The sequence below is a fragment of the Arvicola amphibius genome, chromosome 8, assembly GCF_903992535.2.
Source record: "Arvicola amphibius chromosome 8, mArvAmp1.2, whole genome shotgun sequence".
Taxonomy (NCBI): Eukaryota; Metazoa; Chordata; class Mammalia; order Rodentia; family Cricetidae; genus Arvicola; species Arvicola amphibius.
In genome coordinates this window covers 62684561-62710449 of record NC_052054.1, presented here as the reverse complement: position 1 = coordinate 62710449, position 25889 = coordinate 62684561, and the positions used below count along the sequence as shown (strand labels likewise).

At 38.4% G+C, this 25889-nt stretch overlaps 1 protein-coding gene across 1 annotated transcript; it reads left to right on the top strand.

Annotated features, from left to right (window-relative positions):
• Window positions 1–959: 959 nt before the first annotated feature.
• LOC119820870 (zinc finger protein 54-like) lies at window positions 960–20679 on the top strand. Its single transcript, XM_038339553.1, has 6 exons — window positions 960–1225; window positions 1862–1952; window positions 4938–5085; window positions 12205–12304; window positions 16393–16519; window positions 19410–20679. The coding sequence occupies exons 4-6, from the start codon at window positions 12275–12277 to the stop codon at window positions 20342–20344; spliced, it is 1092 nt and encodes a 363-aa protein (XP_038195481.1). The 5' UTR covers window positions 960–1225; window positions 1862–1952; window positions 4938–5085; window positions 12205–12274; the 3' UTR covers window positions 20345–20679.
• Window positions 20680–25889: the final 5210 nt, after the last annotated feature.

The window sequence follows — 25889 nt, the reverse complement described above, 5'->3', positions numbered from 1 at the left end:
AGGCAGTGTTTCTCCTCCTACAATCCATTCATGGACAGTATTGGAGACATAAAGTGTGAGCCCTGTGAGCCTTTCCCTTCTCTAGACTGTGGTCTAATATGAGGTCAATGTGGGTAAGTAGTGCTACTATTAATTACTGATTACAACAGCTATATGGAGTCTTGAACATGGCATGTCTTAGCTCCTCCTCCTCTTTCCCTTCTATTCCCTTTCCTCTGTTTCCAGAGCCATAGCTAGTAAGGTGTAACTCACATTTTTACGCTTGGGAACATAACCTTACTTATTTTCTGCATCCACCTGGGAGTGAGTGGGATAGTGTGCGGGGCAGAGGGAGTCTGAGTTTTATCTCAAAGCACCTTTAGCCTGATTCCCAGAAGACTAACTTGTTCCCGAGTGGGTAAAATGACAAGACCACCATCTAGTCGTGAAAGCTGTACAATGCGGGATGAACTCAGCCCTGAGCCGTTAGTAATGGGCTGACAAATGACTTCTTGACACACCTATTTTCAAAATCCAACTTCGTGAAATGTCTCTCCCCACGACCCAATTACAGTATTTTGTTTTGGTTTCTCTTGTCTGTGTTGGGGATGGGGCTCCGGCACCTGAATTTAGGCAGTTATCATTTGTGTGAGTATGTAGCCCGGAAGGCTGGTCGTCAAGTCGAGGCTAGTCTGCCTGTGTTTTCATCTGAAAGGTTCAGAACTCACTGGGGTGATAAGAGTCCCCCTAGATCACTTCTGGTCTAGGCTGGCAGCAAGCATGTGGGCAGGCTGTGCGGGGCGGTCAAGGGCAGCCTGACAGCGGGAGCTGCGGAAGGCGGCCTGAGACGGAGTGGGAGGGACGAGTCCTCAATGGGGCGGGAACACACAACCGGAAACAGCGGGTGGAGGATGTTGTTGGCCATTGGTGAGGTGTAGAGGAAGTGCGTAAGTCGGAGGGGTTAGACTAGTAACGTAAAGGAAGCTGGGAAGTCCGGTTGCTAAGGCTCGGTAAGTTGAGCTGAGGAGCCAAAGCTAGAAGTTGTGAGTGCGGATTCCCTGTGATTCCTCTGGGACCTGCACCGTCGGCAGTCGCGTGTTGCTGACTTAGGTGTAGACGACGCGGCGGGTGTCGAGGGGACGCGAAAACTCCCCGGAGCCGCAGTCTCCGCGGGGCGGCCTGGGAAAGTCAGCAGTCAGCCTCGCGGTGGCGGGAACCGCAGCCCGGGGTCCCTGGAACCTCCCAGGTCAGAGGGGCTGCGGGGCTGGGACCCAGGAGGGAAGGGACCAGGATGCGAGCAGTTTCTCTGCTGCTCACAAGGAAGCCAGCTGTGAAATATTGCTGTGGACATCTTACCCTGGTCGTTAAATTTTAGATAATCTGCACTGGACTAATCCCGATTTTTTTTTTTAACCTTCTGGTTTCCAAAATATTCTTGTGAATATTTTGTAATATTGTGAATATTTTGTACAGAAACTGGATATTGCAGAATTGCAGCAGTCTGGTTTCCGTGGGTGAGAATAGTTTGCTTGGAGTCTCCCTTGCTCTTCCTCTGGGTTTTTTTGGCAAATTACTCAGCATGTGTGTGCCCATTGAGAGATCCAAGACTTCCATAATGTTTGGTCCTTGATAAATTCACTAATTCATTTGTGTATAATATTGTCACCCAAATCATTGATTTACTTTAATTTCTGCCTCTGAGTTTTAACTGAGCTGTGCTTGAGTTTGGGATTCAAGTTATACTCGCTGAAAATGCTTTCTAAATATTTGCATTGTTCTGACCCTGCACGTCAATCGGAATCACTTGTAGAACCCTATCGTTATTCACGGTACTATGTTAGAAATCCAGATGATTTCTGAACAATCTTTTTCTCATGTGCAGGTCTCAGTGATCACCCAGACCTGCTCCCCTGTGCAGCCGAACAAAGAGATCAGGAAGGTGGAGAGGGAGGAGACGGTAGCTAAGGATCCAGGTATGGTGGTGGGATTGGCGGCAAGGGCTTCAAGTCAATGTGGAAGTGGGACATGAAATCAGATTTGCCACATTCACTTTCACTAGAAATAATTCTGAAGACTTCCATGGAGACAGAACTCACGATTAGCCTATGGTAGGCACAAGAAGACTTTCCACAGAATTGCTAATGGAGACAAAATTGTATGTGACCATGCATGTGAGTGAGGCTGTCCTTACTGCATTCACATCACTGATCATGTCATCGTGATTGGTTTCCATTTCTATGATTTTAGTATATTATAAAATCATGAAAATTAATGCCTCTAAGATTATTTATTCTTTTCAGAATTTTGGAGCTTTGGTATTCTAGCACATTCTCTACATCTTAGTGTTAATGTCTGTTCCTGAAAGTAACGTCAACAGAGTTTTTGAAAAGAATCCGGATATATATTTACAGACTGTTTAATTTTGGGTGATATTTTGTTTGTGCTTTAACAAATAAAGTTTCCATGAATATAGAGTGGGGAGCAAGTCTCTAGTTAACCGCTGAGGCCAGGCTGTGGTGGAACACACCTTCAACCCTAGCACTCAGGAGGCAAAGGAAGACGGATCTCTGTGAGTTCAAGGCTACCCTGGGCTACATGAGATTGATCCAGTATAAAATAGAAACAGAGCCAGGCTGTGGTGGCTCACATCTTTAATCCCAGTATTTGGGACTCATACACCTTTAATCCCAACATGGAGACAGGAAGGGATGTGGCTGGGCTGAGAGATGAATATAAAGCAGGATGAGAAGGAGCTCAAGGCATTCAGTCTGTGGATTTGTAGAGACAGAATACCCCATTCAATCTGGGGATTTCGTAGAGGTAAGAACTAGTGGCTAGCTGCTCTGTTTTCTGATCTTTCATCTTTCACCCCCTAATATCTAACTCCAGGTTTTTATTATTAAGACCAGTTAGAAAATGTGCTACATAACTCCGTCTACACTGTCTTTCTATGGATATCTCCTATTGTCTTGTGGTCATAACTACTCCAAGTGGTTTCCATTGCTGTAATTGTAATATACTGTGAGATCACCTCTAAATTTGGTCCTCTTGGTATTTTCTGGTCCTTTTCTTTTCCTTGGTACTTTCGGTATTACTTTCTATAAGACATGCTAATAGCATTGCTAGAGGAATTGCTTGGAGTCTTAGAGAAGTCAGACCTCCTTCTAGGTTGTCTTGTGTTTGAAAAGAAAATGAGGCAGTGTGCCAGTTTTTACATGTTGTGTATATTCTCCTGTTTTTGTCACTGTGCATGTCTGTATTCTACGTTTTGTGACATGCACCTGCGTTGATCAAGGACTTTCTATCTAATGGACCCTTTTATCATTTGCTAATACTGTTTACTTTGTATTTTGATACTTTTTTCTTGATTTTTTTGTCACCATTGTAATGATAATCATCAGTTGTCTTTAACAGCTTTTCATAATCATGGCATTTTTTTGAAAACTTTCCTTCTTTCTCAGTTTTTTGCATCTTTAAATATGAAATTAAATTTGGTAGAAAATACATGCTTTCTCAGCTATTTGAATGCTTAAATCTATTTATATCATTTGCTTAGGGACTATTATCCATTTATATTTCAAGAAATTACTGAAAGAAATGCATTTGTTATTATTTAGGAACTTGAGTGTGATCACAGACTGGAGAGAATTTCTGTATATTGAATTTACATTATCTTATGATCTACACTGTTGCACTTTTTAATATATACATGTTGGCCATTTCGACTGCTGTTGATCACAGTCTATTAATTCATTTGCTTGCTTATTGATTGTATTGTCATTTGCTTCCTTTGTAATTTTTGGTAGATTTTGGTATTTTATCCATTGTAGTGTAAGTAGATATCTAATAAATGTATCTGCTGTGTAGCCCATCTCTTCATACTTTTAATTATTACCCTTTCCCTGGGTGTTTTTTATTGTGCACAGTATTGTTTGTCAGTTCCTACTGTTTTATCAAGTGTTGCCCCTTTGTGTTACTCTGCAAGGTTCATGGTTTCAGGACATGAAGTCAGTGGTTCTTTGTGTGGAGGAGAAAATTGAAGCCAGGTTCATGTTTTTCTATGCAGATAGATACTTTTCCGAATACCACTATTTGAAGAGGCTGTCCAGTCTACAACACAAATTCATGGTATTTTGGTAACATTCACATGGCCATTGCTATTGGGCAGGTTCTGAATCTGATGCTCTAGTGCATTGTTGGGCTGTTTGTCTTCCTCAACTCTCATGGTACTGTTGTGTGGATCTGCGGTGTCATCTGGAATCACACAAGGATGACTGGAGCTTTGACTGTATTTCATGGGCATGCTAGAATTGTGGTTATAGACAGTTGGGAGGCACAGTATACATTTAAGGAATGGAACCTGAGTCTATGCAAGAATAATAGGTGCTTTTAACCATTGAGCTATCTCTCTAGCACTTAATTAAGTGTTAATAGAAAATGGTATAAAACCATACTAGTCTTTTTTTTTGTTTTTGTCCAAAGTACATAGCTTCTTCAACAATGGGTACTGATCTTTTACCTTTGGGAAGCAAACATGGGCAACAATAGCTTGTAATGTTTTGGGAATGTCTTGGACAGCTGTTATCAACAATTTCAAAGTAGGCTTCTTTTACCTGGTGTTAGTGGTTTTGTTAGAAAATCTGTGCCCTTGTGAGGAGCATTATCAATCCGGATGAGAACTCTTTATTTTCACACTAAATGGATATGTATATACAGACCTATATGTATTTTAGGCATTTTTAGGTAGACGATAATAGTCTGGTTCCTCTTGACTTCTTAGCCATCCTTACTGTTATTTTACCCTGCTCCTTTTGTGTTTATATTTGTACCTTCTCCATAATTAAATCCTCCCTGTTTTTCTTTTTCCTCCTTCATATCATTTGTTTCCTGTTATTCCCCTGCCTGTTATCTTCCCTACACCTAACAGTGGTCTCTTTTTATTTTTCTGGTTACTGCAGTCACTCCAAGTTATGGATTCACATCTGAAGATTAGGAGCTAGGAACTTCCTATGAGAGAGAACATGCAATGTCTTTCTGAGTCTGAGTTACCTCACTCAGTAAGATCCAGCCATTCAACTTCAAAGCTCAAGATTTCAATTTTTACAGGTGAATTATGTTTCATATTGTATATGTACCATATTTTCACTATTTGTCAGCTGAAGGACATTTAGGTTGTTTCTCCTTTCTGACTATTGTGAGTAGAGTAGCAATGAAAATGGCTGAGCAAATATTTGTGGAATAGGAGGGGGTTAAGTCCTTTGAACATATGCCAAGGAATTGAACAGCTAGGTCATGTGCTTTACTTGTTTAACATGAGGAATTATTTGTTTAATTGAGGATTCTCTATATTGATTTACAAAGTGGCTAAATATATTGTTCATAGGGTGTTTGTTCCCTGTGCTTTTTGGTTTTTATGTTGCTGCTGTTTGGATTATTGGTAGTATTCGTCCTTCCCTGAGATATTGCTGTTTGCTTTTTTTTTTCGTTTTTTATTGCTTTATAAACAATACCATTCAAAATTTACACCTCCTCCCCTCCTCCCATTTCCCTGCCACTGCCCCAATTCACCTGCTCCCCAGCCCCTTTAGTCCTAAGAGAAGGCAGGATACCCTGCCCTGTGGGAAATCCAAGGCCACCCCCCCTCCATCCAGGCCTAGGAAAGTGTGCATCCAAACAGACTAGGACCCCAAAAGCCAGTACATGCAGTAGAATCAAATCCTAATGCCATTATTATTGGCTTCTCAGTCAAACCCCATTGTCAGCCACATTCAGAGGGTCCAGTTAGATCACATGCTCGTTCAGTCCCAGTCCAGCTGGCTTTGGTGAGCTCCCATTAGATCAATCACACCGTCTCGGTGGGTGGACGAACCTCTCACAGCCTTGATTTCCTTGCTCATCTTCTCCCTCCTTCTGCTCTTCATCTGGGCCTTGGGAGCTCAGTCCAGTGCTCCTATGTGGGTCTCTGTCTCTATCTCCATCCATCGCTGGATAAAGGTTCTATGGTGATAATCAAGATATTCATCAGTGTGGCTATGGGAGAAGGCCAATTCAGGCACCCTCTCCTCTACTGCCCAAGGACCTACTACCTAAAGACATCCCTTTGGACACCTGCCAACCCTCAAATGCCTCCATTAATTAAGATATCTTCTTCCCTGCTCCCATATCCACTCTTCCTCCATCTCAACCATCCCACTCCCCCAAGGTTTCCCCAATCCTCCGTTCTCCCTTCTTTCTCCCCCTGTCCCCTTCCCTCCACCTCACTCCTACCCCTATGCTCCCAACATTTGCCCAGTGATTTTGTCTGCTTCCAATTTCTAGGAGGATCTATATATGTTTTTCTTTGGGTTCACCTTATTATGTAGCTTCTCTAGGATCATGAACTATAAGCTCAATGTCATTTGTTTATGGCTAGAGTCCACTAATGAGTGAGTACATACCATATTCATCTTTTTTGGGTCTGGGTTATCTCACTCAGTATAGGGTTTTCTATTTCCATCCATTTGCATGCTAAATTCAAGATGTTATTGTTTTTTACTGCTGAGTAAAATTCTAATGTATATATGTGCCACACATTCTTTATCCATTCTTTCATTGAGGGGCACCAAGGTTGTTTCCAGGCCCTAGCTATTACAAATAGTGTTGCTATGAACATAGTTGAACAAATGCTTTTATAGTATGATTGGGCATCTCTGTGTATAGTCCCAAGAGTGAAACTGCTAGATCCTGAGGTAGGTTGACTCCCAGTTTCCTGAGAAACCGCCACAGATTTCCAAAGTGGTTGCACAAGTTTACATTCCCACCAGCAATGAATGAGTGTTCCTCTTACTCCACATCCTCTCCAGGATAGGTTATCATTGGTGTTTTTGATTTTGGCCATTTTGACAGGGGTAAGATGGTATCTCAAAGTTGTTTTGATTTGCATTTCCCTGTTTGCTAAGGAAATTGAGCATAACCTTAAGTATCTTTTGGCCATTTGAAATTCCTCTATTAGAATTCTCTGTTCAGTTCATTACCCCGTTTTTAAATTGGGTTATTCAGAATTTTAATGTCTAGTTTCTTGAGTTCTTTATATATTTTGGAGATCAGGCCTTTGTCTGATGTGGGGTTGTTGAAGATCTTCTCCCATTCAGTAAGTTGCCTTTTTGTCTTAATGACAATGTCCTTTGCTTTACAGAAGATTCTCATTTTCAGGAGGTCCCATTTATTTATTGTTGCTCTTATTGTCTGTGCTACTGGGGTGATAATTAGAAAGTGGTCTCCTGTGCCCATGTGTTGCAGACTACTTCCCACTTTCTCTTCTATCAGGTTCAGTGTGTTCAGATTTATATTGAAGTCTTTAATCCACTTGGACTTGAGTTTTGTGCATGGTGATAGATATGGATCTATTTTCATTCTTCTACAGGTTGACATCCAGTTATGCCAGCACCATTTGTTAAAGATGCTATCTTCATTGTATATGTGATAATAGCTCCTTTGTCAATAATCATGTGTTCATAGGTTTGTGGATTAATATCTGGGTCTTTGATTCGATTCCATTGGTCAATGTCTCTGTTTTTATGCCAATACCAAGCTATTTTCATTACTATCGCTCTGAAACAGAATTTGAAGTCAGGGATGGTAATGCCTCCGGAAGTACTTTTATTGTATAAGATTGTTTTGGCTATCCTGGGTTTTTTGTTTTTCCATATAAAGTTGATTATTGTTCTCTTAAGGTCTGTGAAGAATTTTGTTGGGATTTTGATGGGAGATTGCATTGGATCTATAGATTGCCTTTGGTAGAATTGCCATTTTTACTATGTTGATCCTACCATCCAAGAGCATGCGAGATCTTTCCATTTTCTGGTATCATCTTAAATTTCTTTCTTCAAAGACTTAGAGTTCTTGTCAAATTGATCTTTCACTTCATTGGTGAGTGTTACCCCAGGATACTTTATGCTATTTGTGGCTATTGTGAAAGGTGATGTTTCTCTGATTTCCCTCTCTGCTTCTTTATTCTTTGTGTATCAGAGGGCTACTGAGTTTTTTGAGTTGATCTTGTTTCCTGCCACATTACTGAAGGTGTTTATCAGCTGTAGGAGTTCTTTGGTAGAATTTTGGGGGTCATTTATGTAGACTATCATATCATCTGCAAATAAAAGTTTGACTTCTTCCTTTCCAATTTGAATCCCCTTGATCTCCTTATGTTGTCTTATTGCTGTTGCTAGAACTTCAAGAACTATGTTGAGGAGATACGGTGAGAGTGGACAGCCTTGTCTTGTTCCTGATTTTAATGGAATGGCTTTAAGTTTCTCTTTATTTAATTTGATGTTAGCTGTCGGCTTGCTGTATATTGCTTTTATTATATTTAGGTATGAACCTTGTATCCCTAATATCTCCAAGACCTTTATCATAAAGGGGTGTTGAATTTTGGCAAATGCTTTTTCAGCATCTAATGAAATGATCATATGGTGTTTTTCTTTCACTTTATTTATATGATGGATTATATTGATAGATTTTCATATGTTGAACCAGCCCTGCCTCTCTGGGATGAAGCCTGCTTGATCATAATGTATAATTTTTTGGATGTGTTCTTGGATTCTGTTTGCCAGTATTTTATTGAGAATTTTTGTGTCAATGTTCATGAGTGAAATTGGTCTGTAATTCTCTTTCTTGGTTGAGTCTGTGTGTGGTTTTGGTATCAGGTTTTATGTAGCTTTATAAAAAGAGTTTGGCAATGAGTCTTCTGTTTCTTTTATGTGAAACACATTAAGAAGTAAAGGTATTAGGTCTTCTCGGAAGTTCTGGTAGAATTATTCATTAAAACTATCTGGTCCTGGGCTCTTTTTGGTTGAGAGGTTTTTGATATCAGCTTCTATTTCCTCGCGACTTATAGGTCTATTTAAATTGTTCACCTGGTCTTGATTTAATTTTGGTGTATGGTACTTATCTAAAAAAAAAATGTCCATTTCTTTTACATTTTCCAATTTTGTGGCATACAGGCTTTTGTAGTAAGACTTAATGATTTTCTGAATTTTCTCAGTGTTTGTGGTTATGCCCGCCTTTTCATTTTTGATCTTGTTAATTTGTATGTTCTCTCTCTGCCTTTTAATTAGTTTGGATAGGGGTTTGTCAATGTTGTTGATTTTTTTTTTTTTTTCAAAGAACCAGCTTTTTGTTTCATTGATTCTTTGGATTGTTTTCTGTGTTTCTATTTTGTTGATTTCAGCCCTCAGTTTGATTATTTCCAGTCTTCTACTCCTCCTGGGTGAGTCTGCTTCTTTTTTTTTCTAGAGCTTTCAGGTATGCTGTTAAGTCTCTAATGTGAGCTTTCTCTGTTTTCTTTGTGTGGGCACTTAGTGCTATGAATTTTCCTTTTAGCACTGCTTTCATAGTGTCTCACAGGTTTGAGTATGTTGTATCTTTATTTTCACTGAATTCAAGGAAGACTTTAATTTCTTTTTTTCTTTCTTCCTTGACCCAGGGATGGTTCAGTAGTTAACTGTTCAGTTTCCCTGAGTTTGTAGGCTTTCTGCGGGTAGAATTGTTGTTGAATTCTAACTTTATTCCATGGTAATCCGATAAGACACGGGTGGTTACTAAAAATTGTTGTTTGTGTCTGTGAAAGTTTACTTTGTTACCAATTATGTGATCAATTTTCGAGAAGGTTCCATGAGATGCTGAGAAGAAGGTATATTCTTTTCTGTTTGGGTGGAATGTTCTATAGATGTCTGTTTTGTCCATTTGATTCATTACATCTGCTAGTTCTCTTATTTCTCTGTTAAGTTTCTGTTTGGTTGACCTGTACATTGGTGAGAGGAGTGTTGAAATCTCCTACTATTAGAGTGTGGGGTTTGATGTGTGATTTGAGTTCTAGTAATGTTTCTTTTACCTATGTGGGTACTTTTATATTATGGGCATAGATATTCAGGATTGAGACTTCATCGTGAATTGTTCCTCTTATGAGTATAAAGTGTCCTTCATCTCTTCTGACTGATTTTAGTTTGAAATCAATTTTGTTAGATATTAGTATAGCCACACCCGCTTGTTTCTTAGGTGCATTTGATTGGAAAACCTTTTCCCAACTCTTTACTCTGAGGTAGTTTCTGTCTTTGAGTTTGAGGTGTGTTTCTTGTAAACAGCAGAATGTTGGGTCCTGTTTTCGCATCCATTCTCTTAAGCTGTGGCTTTTTATAGGTGAATTGAGTCCATTGATAATAAGTGATATTAATGACCTGTGGTTGTTAATTCTGGTTATTTTTTTATTTATTCATTTAAGCTTTTTTTTTTTTTGGTGGTAGTGTTTGTGTGTTTCCCTTCTTTGAGTTGTGCTGGTGGAGGGTGGTCAGATGTCTGTGTTATGATGGGTGTTGTTGGCTTTGTTGGGTTGTGATTTTCCTTCTAGTACTGGGTTTATAGCTATGAATTGTTTAAATCTGTTTTTGTCCTGGAATATCTTGTTTTCTCCATCGATGGTGAATGCAAGCTTTGCTGGGTATAGTAGTCTGGGTTTGCATCCAGGGTCTCTTAGTGTCTGCAGCACATCTATCTAAGACCTTCTGGCTTTCATGGTTTCCATTGAGAAATCAGGTGTAATTCTTATAGGTTTCCCTTTATATGTTACTTGACCTTTTTCCTTTGCAGCTCTTAATATCTGTTCTTTATTCTGTATGTTTTGTGTTTTGATTATTATATGGCAAGGGGATTTTTTTTGATCCAGTCTATTTGGTGTTTTGTATGCTTCTTGTACCTTCATAGGGATATCCTTTTTTAGTTTGGGACAGTTTTCTTCTATAATTTTGTTGAATATATTTTCTGGGCCTTTGAGCTGTAACTCTTCTCCTTCTTCTACCCATATTATTCCTTGGTTTGGTCTTTTCATGGTGTCCCAGATGTACTGGATGTTTTGTGTTAAGAATTTGTTAGATTTGCTGTTTTCTTTAATCAATGAGTTTATTTCCTCTATAGTATCCTTAGCATCTTAGATTTCTTCTATCTCTTGTATTCTGTTGGTTATACTTTTCTCTATAGTTCCTGTTCGTTTACCCAGATTTTCCATATCCAGCCTTTCCTCAGTTTGTGTTTTCTTCATTTACCTCCATTTCAGCTTTCAAGTCTTGAACTGTATCCATTACCTGTTTGATTGCTTTTTCTTGGGTATCTGTGAGAGATTTATTCATTTCTTCTTACTTTTTGTTTGTCTTCTCATCCATTTCTTTAAAGGAGTTTTTCACATCCTGTTCAAGGGCCTCTATTCTTTCCATAATGTTACATTTAAAGTTGATTTCTTCTACTTCTTCTGGAATAGGGTGTTCAAGTTCTTCTTGTTGTGTGATCCCTGGATTCTGGTGTTGTCATGTTGCTTTTCAAGTTGTTGGAGGAATTCTTGCATTGGCGTCTGCCCATCTCTTCCTTTAAATGCAGCCAGGAGATTCTTGACTTCCTGGTCCAATCTTTGCTGTGACTGACTGTGTACTTAGGGATTTTTCTTGGTCTGCCTTCTCTTAGAACCCCTCAGCACTGGAGCTGGCTGTGGTGGTGGATCCAAGGACCCCGCAGATGGAAAGGAGTGTCTTCTGGATGGATCTCCTCAGTGCAGGAATAGGAGCTCTTCCTGGGCCAAGGACCTTGCAGACATTAGGACAGGCTTGGGGGAGGCAGGGTCCTGTGGAACAAAGAAGCCCCTGCAGCAGTAGCTGAAGGGACCCTGTACTCCGTTCCCGGACCGGCCAGCTGGGCGGGCACACACTTACCCCTGTGGATGGATCTCTCCAGTACAGGAGCAGGGACTCTTGGTGGGCCAAGGACCCCGCAGACAAAAGGGCGACTTCTGCGGTTTGCTTCTTTCCCATGGATGGTTACTTCCCAATTCTCTTGTATTTATCTATTCTTCACATGAAATTTATTATTCCCCATGTTCTCATGGATAATTCCTCTGACTCTCCAGTGTATGTTTTGCCTCTAATTTATTATCTTCAGTGCTGTGTTAGTGAAATCGATTGTGCTAATTCCAGACTATCTTGAAATACACTTAGGTCTACACCAATTTTAAGAGAGTATTTTTTTAGTTGCAACAATATTGTTGATGGTGATAATTTTCTAAACTTTAAGGGTTGTTTCATGTTCTCCTGGATTTGGGATCATTGTCTAGCTACCTGGTCATATTCTGTTGCTTGGGTCTTTTCATATGGTTTGGCATGTCTGACAACTTTCAGTATTAATTTTTGTTCTTTCTTTCTGACCTCTCAGTGTGAAATTATAGCAAGCTATCTATTCATTGCTCCTGAAAGAGAAACTGGAAGAAGAGAAGCAGTAAGAAATGACTGATTCTCCATTTAATCTGTCCCAGGTTAGTGGTTGTGTCCTCTCTTTTTCCACAAATAAAAAAAAAGTTTGAGATAATGCACATCTTAATTTTCTGATTTTTTTTAACTTTGATATAAAAAGTGTTGCAAGCAAACAAACAACAAAAGTCGCTTGCTAAATCTGACCAAACCCAAAGACTATACAACTCAATATACTGTTTTGCAATTAGAGTAGTCATTGGGAGCAGAAGCTCTGCAGCCTCACATGGGAATTTTTTCACTCTTTAATATATTTTTATGAACTTATCCAACACACACAAAACAGATAAAAACCAATGACAGAATTAGAACTAGAAATGTAATTACATTTATATCCTTTTTTATAACTAGTGTTCCTTAACTACATTCAGTCCTGCCTCAGCCCCTAATATGTAACCTTTCTTACTGTCTATTTTCCATATTCTACTTTGCCCACATGTACATGGTTTCCATAAATATCTATTATTGGCTAGATTCTGCATATGAGGGAAAACCTGGCTTCTTCCATTATGACACTCTATGACTTCACTATTACACTATGTCCAACCATTTTTTGTAGATTTTCATTCTGTTTTTCTCTTCGCCTGAATAGTATTCCATTTTATATGTATACCACTTTCATTATCCATTCGTCTATTGATAGACAATTAGAATGATTCCAGTACTTTCCTAAGGTGAATAAAGCAGCCGCAAACATGTGGTGTAAATAGATTTTTAGCAGGGTATGGACTTCTGGATATATGCCAAGAACTGAAATAACTGAGCTATACATTAATTCCATCTCTAATTTTTAAAATACTCTCCAAACTGATTTCCACAATGACTGTATTAATGTATATCACAACCCTCACACACATCCACACACCAACAGTCAATGAAGTTTCCTTTCTCTTCATATCCTCTCTAACATTTGTTGTCAGATTGGTTGATGACAGCTATCCTGCCTCACTTAAGCCAGTATTTCAATGTAGTTTTAGTTTGCATTTCCATAATGACATTTTAGTGATTTCACATTTTTTGTAATATTTATTGGCCAGTTGTACAGTCTTTGAAAAGTTTCCATTCAGTTAATTTTCCTATTTGTTGATTGATATTTCTACTTCCTTGGATTTCTGTAATTCTTGGTAAATTCTAGGTATGAGCTACTATCCAAAGTGCCACTGATACAGATTTTTTTCCCCATTCTGTGGGGTGTCTGTGTGCTCTACTGACTGTTTACATACAGAAACTCCTTATATTCATGTAGCCCATCTGTTAATACTTGGGTCAGTTCCTGTGCTAATAATGTTCTTTCTAAGCAGTAAGTCCTTGCCCATCTCAGTATCTTCATGAGTATTCCCTGTTCCTATGTTTCTATTTTTCTGGTTTAATTAAGGTTTTTAATCCATTTTGAGTGTATTTTTATACATGATGAAAGGTAAGAATCTAATTTCATTCTCCTATTGGATCCAGTTTTGCCAGCCCCATTTGTTTTAAAGGCCACATTTTTATAATCTCTTTTTGCTTCCTTTATTAAATATTAAATAAGCATAGCTTTCTGGGATCTCTATCTTATTCTGTTATTCTTCTATTTTTATGACCATACTAGGTCATCTTTATGATTGCAGCTATACAATACAATTCCATAATTCCACATATGTTCTACCACTTTTAGTAATTCTACCCTACCACCATTTTTTTTTTATTTTTTGAGGGAAAATTTTCCACATTGACTTATGACCTGTAACTTTGAAAATATTTCTACTGTGACACATGAACTAAAAATACATGTTGGTGCCCCACTGCTATAGTGAATATACTGTGTAGGAGGAGGCCTAGCTAAGCAGGGAAAACTAAACCGAAGGCTGGGAGAAAGAAGGGCAGAGTAAAAGAGAAGCCATGTATCCCTGCTGGAGACAGACGCTGGAACTTTAGCCAGTAAGCCACAGCCATATGGTGATACACAGAATACTAGAAATGGGTTAAATTAAGCTATAAGTGTTAGCCAATAAGAAGCTAGAACTAATGGACCAAGCATTGATTTAAATAATATGGGTTCTGTGTGATTATTTCGGGCCTGAGCAGCTGGAAACTAACAAGTGGCTCTTACAACAATACTGCATTTGCATATATTATTCTGTGATGGTTTATGTGTCATATAGACTCTACTTGTGGGATCTGTCCCATTTCCTTGAATCATGATTATAAAAATGCATATTGAAACATGGGCTAGTTTCCACAACATCTTAAAATGATGGAATTAAAGAGATTTATATCTTGATTCTTTTTTGTATTTTCGAAAAAGGATTTCTCTATAGCTCTGGATCCTGTCCTGGAACTAGCCCTTGTTGACCTGGCTTGCCTCAGACTCACAGACATCTCCCTGCCTCTGCCTCCCAAGTGCTGGGATTAAAGGCATGCACCACCACTACCCGGCTCATATCTTGATTCTTAATACAAAATAATGCTTTGTTCTTAATACTAATGATTTAAGTACACTAGGGAGTGCAGAACATGGCAGGAACATGTGGTTTGAGTTTGTCATGAATTTGATGTTCTTGAGTGTAAACACAGATTGATGATAGTCTACTTGAATTTCTCTTTCGTATTTAATATCACAACAGTGATATTGTGTCCATGTGTTTGTTGAAACCTTCTATCTGTTTTTCTCAGGACATTGGCTGCTCACATCACTCACTTGGTTAGAATGTTCAATGGTCTTTTTTATTTCTCTTTTTCTTTTTGCACTAAACAGGATTCCACTGTGCAGTCCTTTTTCCCTGTGACTCATTATATAACATCATGTGGAATGCATCAATAAAGGTGTCTTGGAGTATTGACTGATTGATGTGCATAAGGCATCACATTTGATGCAGAAAGAACATTCCTCATGATTGCTTTGCTCTAGTCAGTTCCTGCAAGAATTATGGCTCTACTTCCCTAGCCTGAAGTTTTAAAGTGGAGATTGGGGAAATGGGCTCTGACCCTCAGGTTTGCATTGCTGTCCTGACTCATGGCTCAGACAGAATATGTCACTAGTTTCCATTTCCAGAAAAATAAAGGAAGAAACGTGAACACTGCTAACCTAAAATCTGTTAGACAATGTAGCTTAAATACTAACAGGAGCATATTGAGGATTACAAAATTCAGACACAATAGCTGAGATTTTCTCCTGAGACATTTTTTTGTTCTCTATTATATTTGCAAAGCATAGAAAATGAGTATAATTCTCATATAATTTAATATATTCATTTATTCTCTAGAAATCTGTCATTCCTGAACACATTCAAGTTACTTCATATGTGTACATGCTTAGGTGTAACTTAAATTTATTATTTAATGTGCTTTTGGACTTCCCTCAATTTTTATAGCTCTTCAATGGTAAAATTTTCTTCTAAACCTCTGAAAGTGCATACTGTTGGGACAGTTTTAGATTATGTCAAACATGGCTGATACAGATTTTAAATCTGCTTGGTAGTGGGTTAAATATTCTTATAAATTAGTTCATAAACTACATGATTTTATATGTTAATATAATAGCAAGTATGCAGTGTTGTTACGCTACTTACTGTGGGGAAAAAAACAAAACAAAATTCTTTGACTATAAAGTCAGTCATGAATTCTACCTTCTATATCTACCCTTTCTCTCTGTAATGGTGTGGCACTGGAACTAGAGTTTAAACATCCCAACTGAGTCTGTTACAATAGAGTTATGTAAGGCCCACGTACAGACAGGATTGATTCAGAGTCAGAATTTACCATGATCTACAGACACAGTATTTAAAACCACACTTCTTCATCATGAATTTTCCTTCTGAGATATGCACCACTGTTATCCTGTAGGATAGGATAACAAATCCATAACACCATCCATAACAGATAAATAACCTTGTCCAGACCTTAAATGTGTATTGTTTTATGTATATTGGTTGTGAGAATATTGTGGCATTCTGTTTTCAGTTAGAAAGCCCATGTAGAATACAGCTATATTAGAAATTAACTTTTTGAGGAGTTGTCTTTGCTCATCTACATTCCTGATTTGTATAAGTCTCCTTATATCTAGGAAAGTGCTCTACCTGGTATCACGTGATCACACTGTAAGTTTTTATTTCAGGGTCTGTTGACTTTCGGGGATGTGACTGTGGACTTCTCCCAGGAGGAGTGGGAATGCCTGGACTCTGCTCAGAGGACTTTGTACATTGATGTGATGTTGGAGAATTACAGCAACCTGGTCTCTGTGGGTGAGAACATTTTGCTGTAGAATTCCTAACTCAGGCTATGTATGTACTGACTTTCTAAGTTGTAAACTCTCTCTTAGGCTGTCTTGGAAACAACAGGAAATTAGGAAAAGTTTGGTAGTAGAAAAGAACTTTTTCTTGGTATTTTGCTGTTTTCTTTCCATTTGCCATGTTAGAGGTGTCCAGCACCTTTCACTTTGGTTTCAAGATGCATTCAGAAACTCTGTAGCATATAATATTTCCAGCCACATGTTCCTTTTCAGTTTTTTCACTTTCATTGAAATAGATTTTTTTTCTCATACAATATATCCTGGTTATACTTTTCCCTCCCTGTATTCCTCCAAGTTCCTCCCCATTTAGCCTTCCCTCAATATTTACTCCCTTTCTATCTCTCTCTCTCTCATTACAAAGATCAGGATTGGAGCCAGACATAGTGAGGCACACCTTTAATCTCAGCTTCTAGTGGATTTCTGAGTTTCAGGCCAGCCTGGTCTACAAAGCTCGTTCTAGGGGAACCAGGTCTATTACTCAGAGAAACCCCTTCTAAAAACCTGCCTCCCCCTACCCCAAAAAAGAGCAGGCTTCTAAAAAATAACAACCAAGCATCACAAAATAACATAAAATAAAGCAAAAGCCATCATATTGAATTTGGACAAGAAGGAAAAGAGTCCTAAGAACAGGTACAAGTATCAGAGATACATTTGTTCTCACACTCAGAAATCCTATGATAATACTAAGCTAATAGCTGTAATACATATGCAAAAAGCCTGGTGCATATCTGTGTAGGCCCTGTGTTTGCTGCTTCTGTCTTTGTGAATTCACTTACACTTGGCTAGTTGGTTCAAAGGGCCTCGATCTTTTGTTGTACTCCACCCCCTTTGGCTCTTAGACTCCTTTCACCTCCTCTTCTGCATGGATCCCTGAGCTCTCAGGGGAAGGAGTTGATGAAGACATCTCATGTAGACTTTCTCTATATGTACTGTCTGGTACATATGTTCTATCTGCTGCCGGGGGGGGGGGGGCGGGGGAAGCTTCTCTGTTGATGACTGAATAAGCTATGAGTATAGAAGAATATCATCAGGAGGCTATTTTTTTCATACTATTTTTTTTTTTCTTTTCACATCAGTAGTTTTTGATTTATACTAGGTCTCAGGATTACCTATTCTCTGGTTCTTGGTTACCCAGGCAGTATTGGCTATGGGTTCCATCTTGTGGATTGAACCTTAAGTAAAAGCAGACATTTGTTTGTTACTCTCACAGTTTCTGTTCCAACATTACCCTAGCATATTGTGCAGGCAGGTCACAGGTTTTATGGCTGGTCCCACCTATTATCTTAAAGCTCTGTGTCCATCATTGCATTTTACATTGTTTTACCTGTGAGAAATACTCAAAATATCCAAACCTAAAATTTTCCCTAACTATGCTGAAGGTCTGACAGGAAATAGCAATTGGGAAATCATTCCTAGATTCCTCTATTTTGTGGTCTCTTCATGTACTGAGCCCAGTACTGTGTTCAACATCTGTATTGTTTCTAAAACCTCTGCCATAATTCATAGGCTGTCTCACAGAACGCATAGATTATTGTATGCAAGGTAAGCCTGGTTACCTTTGTGGAGCAAATGAGATTGCCCTGGAATATGGGGAGGAGAGAGTAGCAACAACCAGGGTGGGCTAGTGAATGAACAGAACAATAGTAATGGCTTTCAGTGAAAGAGAAAGAGCTGAGAATGTTTTTGCTATATTCAGCTCCACTTGAAAGGATTCCTGAAAATTTACTTTGGTATCGTGTCCCGGCCCCAGGATGCATCTTGCCTGTTGTCGCTGTTAGAAGACAAGTGCCCATTGCACCTGAACTATGGTGACTCAATACTAGTACAAAATGTAATTTTATTTCCATGTGCTGATATCAGATTGGAATAATCTTATAAATTCTAACATGAGTCCATGTTAGATTATTCTGTAATTGCTTTCATTGCTTTGTATCTTTATATTATATCATTTTCTTCCCCTTGGAGAATACACTGATACATTTCTGGGAAATAATTTCAGGAGTCAGTGTACAGAGGAGACTTGTAAATGACCGTATGATGAAAGTTAAGAAACACAGCAGTGTGTGGAGCTCAGACAGTGGAGGATAGAAATAAGCAATAGCTGCCCATAACTGCCCTGCCTCAAATGATATAGATTCGAGATTCTGTGATCTAGAGCCTTTGATATCTGACAAAATACTTGCTTTATTTCCCTTTCTTTTGAAGAGCCTAATGTGTTTTTTTAAGAAAAATTAACCCTTTGATGCCTTTTAAATATTTTTTGTTTTGATTTGTTTCTTCAAGACAAGATTTTACTCTGTAGCCTTGACTCTCCTGGAACTTCCTCTATAAACCAAACTTCTCAAACTCACAGAGATCCACTTGTCCAAATGGTGGCACTAAATGCATGTGCTGCCACTACTTAGTTTTCCTTTGATTCTTTTAAGTAAGCCTTTAGTCTTCAAAGGAATTGGTCTTCTGAACAGTACTTTTCATTGCTTTACATTAGTAAGTACAAACACTGTGAACCTAGAATTGTAGTAAACTCTTCTTTAGCAATTTCACAGAAAAAAATATTTTAAAATAGACACATGTATTCTAAATATAATCAATCAGTAAGCTCCATCCTAAAGCTAATTGCTGATTCCTCCATTATTTGTTTCTTCTTCTTGAAGGCTGTCGCTCTGTTTGGGGGATAATTCATATTATTATAGTGAAAGGAAAAAATGTTGAGTACCAGGAACTCTGTGCAAAATAGTTGCTGGTTGACATATCGTAATAGAGAACATAGTGAGTCACAGTCACTCATCAGTTGTTTATTACTGGAACAAGACCTATTAATCTGAACTGTACTCATTTTCCAGAGAATGATTACATATGTGATCCTGTCTATCAGCATGTGAATAAAGAAGAGGAGTCTTCTCAGTGTAATGAGCTTGGCAAAATGCTTCATGACCCCTCCACATGTGCACTTTCTAGAACAAGTGAAACTACAGAAAACTCCAATAACTACAGATGCAGTAATCACAGGGAGGACTCAATTGACTCTTCAAACCCAGATAGACATGAAAGCGTGCACACTGGAGAAGAACCTTGGAAATCTAAAGACTGCAAGAAATCCAACGTTACTCAAGATCAGAAAATCTACACTGCAAAGAAAGAGCACAGGCAGGGAGAATATGCTGACTCTTTTCTTAATGCATTCAGTGTTATGCAGCAAACAATCTGTAATAGAGAGAAACCACACCAGTGTGAAGAATGTGGGAAATACTTCAGTAATTCCACAAGCCTCTCTGTGCACCAGAGAATACATACTGGAAAGAAACCCTACAAGTGCAATGTTTGTGACAAATCTTTCACCCAGTGCACAAATCTTAAAGCACATCAAAGAACTCATACTGGAGAGAGACCTTATGTATGCAGAGAATGTGAAAAGTCATTTCGTCACTTGTCAGCACTTAAAAGCCATCAGAAAATGCATACAGGAGAGAAGCCTTACAAATGTAAGGAATGTGACAAATCCTTTTCCCAGGGCTCAAGTCTTAAAACGCATCAAAGACTTCATACTGGGGAGAAACCTTACAAATGCAGAGAATGTGGAAAGTCATTTCCTCAGTCCTCAGCACTCAAAAGCCATCAGAAATTGCATACTGGAGAGAAGCCTTACAAATGTAAGGAATGTAACAGATCCTTTGCCCACTATTCTAGTTTCAGGAGACATCAGAAAATCCATACTGCTGAGGAACATTCTGATTATGAAGTATTGTGGCAAGGTCTTTCATCAGCTTTCACACTGTAGAAGCCATTACTGATAGTATGCTGGAGAGGACCCTTACAAATGCAATGACCGTGACACAGATTCTTTACCCACTATTAATCATTTAAAAGGCACCATAAAAATCATTCTCTAGAGATATTGTATAATTGCAAAGATTGTGTTAAGTCATTTCTTGAAATATGACATCTTAAAAGGCATTACAGAATCCATACTGGAGAGAAAGGTTAGAAATGTGAGGTATTGTGGCAAATCCTTAACCTAGGACTCACATCTTAGAACGCATCAGAGTGTTCATACTGGAGAGAGACCTTACAGATGTAAGGAATGTGACAAGTCTTTTTTTTTTTTTTTTTTTTTTTTTTTAGGTGCATATATCTTAGAGCAGATCAGAAAATCCTTACAAATGCAAAGACTGAGCCGGGTGGTGGTGCCACACACCTTTAAAACCAACATTCAGGAGGCAGAGGCAGACAGGATCATTGTGAGTGCAAGGCCAGCCTGGTCTACAGAGCGAGTTCCAAGACAGGCTCCAAAGCTACACAGAAAACCCTGTCTGCAAAAACAAAACAACATCCAAAGCCATCTGTAGAATCAGTGTTATCCTTATCATATCAGAATGAAATTTTAATCTTAATATTCATAAAGATTATCAATAAACTCTGATTATTCAAAAAAAAACAAAACACTAAACAAACAAAAAAGAAAACATTAGGAAATTCGTACTGTAAGAGAAAAATGCCATTGTAAATAATGTGACATAGTATTTATCTGGTATTCTCTGCTTATAAATCCCAATAGTATATAATAAAAACATAAAGAAACTTGTGAATATCTTGAATGGCGTTCTAAATCTTAGAAAAATATTATAGGTTTATATTTAAATAAAATTCTATAAAAGTAATGGGGGAAAGTTTTTTCTTTTTTTCTTTTTTATTTTCTTTTGAAAAGTTTTTTCTTAATGTTTATGATTGCTTTGCCTGCAAGTATTTCTGTATTCTGCATGTTTGCCTGGTGCTAGGTGAGGCCAGAAGTGGTCATTATATCCACTGAAGCTGGGTTAACAGAAAATTGTGAGCCCTGTGTGTGTTGGGAATTGAACCCTGGTTCTCTAGAATAGCATCCAATGCTTTCAACCACTAAGGCACATATGCAATCCCTAGAAAATGCTGTAATAAGAGCATTTATCTTGTTCAGTATGCAAAACTTCATGCCTTTAATTCCAGCACTCAGGAAACAGACATGAAGATCTGTGTGTCAGAAGCCATCATTGTCTACATAGTTTCTGGACAGGCAGGACTACATAAACTCTCAACAACAACAATGAAGAATCATAATGAGAGCAAAATATAGTAACTGAAAAAATGTTTTAAAAAACTGAAAAAAAATTAGAGACCTCTTATTTTGCTGTTCATTACAAAATTCATAGTTTTGAGAAACCATCTGCAGGTATACCATATAAAATCCCCATGTGTTGTTCTTTATAAATTCCACCCTTGAAATACATTCGACAAATCCTTTACCTAGTTCTGAAATTGTAGACATAAGAATTCATTATGAAAGAAACAATGTTTTAATAATGTCTCGTTTTTTTGTTTACCTTCAAAGTTTTCAGAGGAGTCAAACCTTAAAAAGAGCAAGGTGAGAAACTATAAAGGGATAGCAAGTGACTGAAAACATGAGCATGCTCACATACAGCTTACAAATCTCCAAGGCAAAAAGAGGTCATTATATCCACTGAAGCTGGGTTAACAGAAAATTGTGAGCCCTGTGTGTGTTGGGAATTAAACCCTGGTTCTCTAGAATAGCATCCAATGCTTTCAACCACTAAGGCATATATGCAATCCCTAGAAAATGCTGTAATAAGAGCATTTATCTTATACAGTATGCAAAACTTCATGCCTTTAATTCCAGCATTCAGGAAACAATGGTCCTCCATGTCTCTAATACCAGTTTTCTGGAGGCAAAGGTAGACTGAACTCTGAGTTCAAGTCCAGCCTTGAGAAACCCTGCCTCAAACAACAAAAAAAGAAAGAAAAAAAAGTCCCCAAGAGCATACACCAATTTTGAAGTCTTGAGGACAAATGGGGTAGTATTTACTCAATAATTTCGCTGCCAGTAGAGCTTCGTGGAGTGAAAAGAGTCTCGTTGGACTCTCAGCAATGATGAGATGGTATTTATCCCAGACAAACACAGTATTTTTTCAAAATATGGATCTGCAATGCCCACCACCAACTGCAACAGGCTTCTTTCACTAAGGTTAAGAGTACTGCGAATTGATAATTATAAACCTGGATATTTTGATGGAAATTAACGTGACCATTAGGCCCTTGGCCTATACTCCCCAAGTCATGATTTTTGATCATGTTTATAGTAGAAGGTGCAAATTCCCCTCAAATGGAGCAAGCCACAGATCGAATTGACAGGTGATTATGCCCATAAGCAGTTGGGCCCATTTTGTGCTGTGCACACATCCTGGTTTGTAGGTTGGTATTGTAGGATACAGGGACCATTGACTTCAGTCATGTGAAAGCTAGCCAGTAGGGAGAATTTTCTGGTAAGTTCAAGATTGCATCCTTTCTCTCTTTGGTGTCTTCAGTAACATCATGTATTTATGGTGGTCAAGCAACCTGTTTTATTTGGGGTGCCTCTGGGACCTCCCGGACCAGTAAATCCTAGGCAGATAACCAGGACCTGGTAGAGAGAATTGGATTTAATAGCCCTTTGACTGGAAGCAGCATTATTCACCTCTGCTCAAAGTTTTGAAAATTATATTTCCTATTATAAGACAGTGGGATTTCATAAGGCTTCATCCTTACTTTTGGTTAATCTACCCACTTTTCCTCCTTCCTGCCTCATCTAAGTTAAACATCTAACTCATTATCCAGCACCCTTACTGTATATTATAACACATATAGAGTACATTATAGCACATGTGTTCTACTATTCGCTCTTTTTGTATTTTTTACTTGGGTTGTAAAACGATAGGTTCCCATGTAGCTTTTTCATAAGTGTGTCATTTGAGTTGACCTTCCAGCAGCCTCCTCTTCTCAACCAGCAAAGTACATATTTGAACCATTCTGCCCTCAGTATCCTGCCTTCCTATTTCATGGCACCCATATTCTACTCTCCACCCTCTCTTCCTCCATCTCCCTCTTATTGTCTATTTCTAGCCTCCTGACTTGTATACTCTAACTGAGCACAGAAAACTTATGTTTGAAGCTAAGACTGACATGGGAGAAAATGTGATGTTTAACATTTGAGGCCTAGTTGGCATCACTTATCATATTTTCCATTGCCTACATTTACATCCAAATTTCACACTTTCATTTTTATTTGCAACTAACATTTATACCTTTGTAGCCATATAATGCATTTCAGTTACCCATGTGTCAGTTGGTAGATAGCTGAGCTGATTCCACTAGTGTGAATAAAAGCAGCAATGAGCAAGTGCTCAGTGATAATATGCCAAGATCTGAGTTCATATCTGGAGTTCGTAGCCAGGAGTGTTTACTGTGTATCAGTCTCTGAGGTGAAACCCCTCTATCTTGGAGAAAGCTCTTTAAAATGCAGGGGTTAAAAGAGAGAGAAACTAATGGGATGCTGTAATGGGAGGTAATACATTCAGTCCTACAGAGAAGCTTCTGAAGCACAGAAATAAAGGACTGCTGACACTTCAGACAAGCTGAGCCACATAGAAAATACTGAGACCAACCATGAAGCAGACATCAGTCAAGCTGTCTGAACTACAAGACAAGCTGCATGAAGGAAATAGTGCCTCAAAAGGCACTTCAACCTCCCTTGAGCTGTTTTCAAGCTTTGCAGTGATCCCCAGGTTTCCAACTTCGTTAGCTATTACCCCCACAGCTGTCGTTGAGTCCTTTGTGCTTCTATCTGTAACCCCTTATCCCCACTCTTGTAAGTCACTTAGTAAAACTCAGTGGTCTCCTGGGTTTAGGGATGACTCAATGGTTAGGAGCACTGTGTGCTCTTTCAGAAGACTCACTTTGAATTTCCTGCACCCTCACCTAGGTACTTAGTCTGTAATGTCACTCCAGGGTATCCAATGCCTTCTGGGTCTGTTAGCACTAGGAACACACATGGTGCATAGACATACATACAGATAAAACACCCCTGAAAAGAAAACAGTCCTCATTGTTTCACTCAGATATATTTTGTTGTTTTCCTACTTTGGTTTGTCATTGGTTCCTTAGCTGTTATTGTTTGTTTTATTTTTGTTTTTCTTTTTTTCTTTTTATATTTGGGGATTATAATATTAATACAAGATTTCTCCTCTCCCATTTCTTTCACCGAGTAAAACTAAGAAGTTGATAAGATACACAACTCCCTGTCAATCCTTCCCATGTCAGACCCCAGGGTTTTCAGATACCTCCGTGTAAGATACTGTCTGCCTTTGGAGGTAAAGGATAAATAAGTGTCTCCAGTCTCTTCAACATTCACTTAAATCACAGTGGGAAGAGACTTGTAATTGCTTTAGCTAACTATCACCTTTGGGGGGAAGTGTTAAGAAAATGTTTACACATCATGGTAAACAGCTTTTATAGGTGAAATGATAATTGCAGATCTGAAGGGACTTGAGGTCAAAGAATCATAGATCCATATCTTAAGCACAGGCTGCCTGACTCCTGCTTTTCCAGATCTCTGGGGCCATGACACTGAGATCAGCATCCTAGTGAGAATAAGAAGAGAGCAGAGAGTGTAACTGATTGCCAGTGGCAGAGTCCTGTAACTCACAAATGGGGAAGCCTATAAGACTCAATGGAAATGTTCTTAGCATGGAAATAATGTAAGTTTCAATATATAGATGTGATTTTTAAATTAATAATATTCTGTTAATATGATACATAATTTTATTGCATTATTTTTCTCTTTTCTACAAGGTTGAATACATGGTATACTATGACAGTTGTTTGGATTAGGGTCATTGCCTCTATTTCTAACTTCAGTTGTGTGAAGCTTTTGTGCCTTTCCTGTTATTGAAAGATTGTGGCCTCTTCGCAAATAACCCATCAAGCTGCAGATTCATCTTGCATCATAATGTTCGAAATGTGCCTACATTTATCAAGATAGTAAAATAAAAAATCATATTTTAATTAGCTAACGAAAAGAATTCAGAAGTACATGAAGTTTAATTGCAGCAAAAGTTCAAAGAATGAATTCACTGAGTACCAAAAGGATTATACAAAACTAGGTGAAGTGCTAAATTGCATTTCTGGAAGAACTCTAAAAGTTTTCAGGAGTTCATTTCAGTTTCTCACTTTAACTGTAACCACTCAGCCAGTTTTAGGAACCTAATTTAGCCTTAATCAGAGAGAATTTATAAAAAAAAATAAACTTCACTACTTAGACACTAGTTCGTGTCTATTAATTTTTATAACATTAAAATAATGAAATAACACACATGGTGTTAAAATTGAAAAGTTGTTTCCCACCTAAAGCAGGCCTATGAATGTGAGGTATGATTTTAAAAGTCATGGAAACAGCTACCACCTTTCCAAAGAAAGAAAAAGCAGCTAAATCTTTCTAGTAGGTCTCACTGTGACTGACA

Coding starts and splice junctions, on each gene's coding strand:
- LOC119820870 (XM_038339553.1), top strand. CDS start 12,275: ATGACTGATTCTCCATTTAATCTGTCCCAG. Junction 12,305..16,392: donor CTCCATTTAATCTGTCCCAG/GTTAGTGGTTGT, acceptor TTTTTATTTCAG/GGTCTGTTGACTTTCGGGGA. Junction 16,520..19,409: donor CAGCAACCTGGTCTCTGTGG/GTGAGAACATTT, acceptor CTCATTTTCCAG/AGAATGATTACATATGTGAT.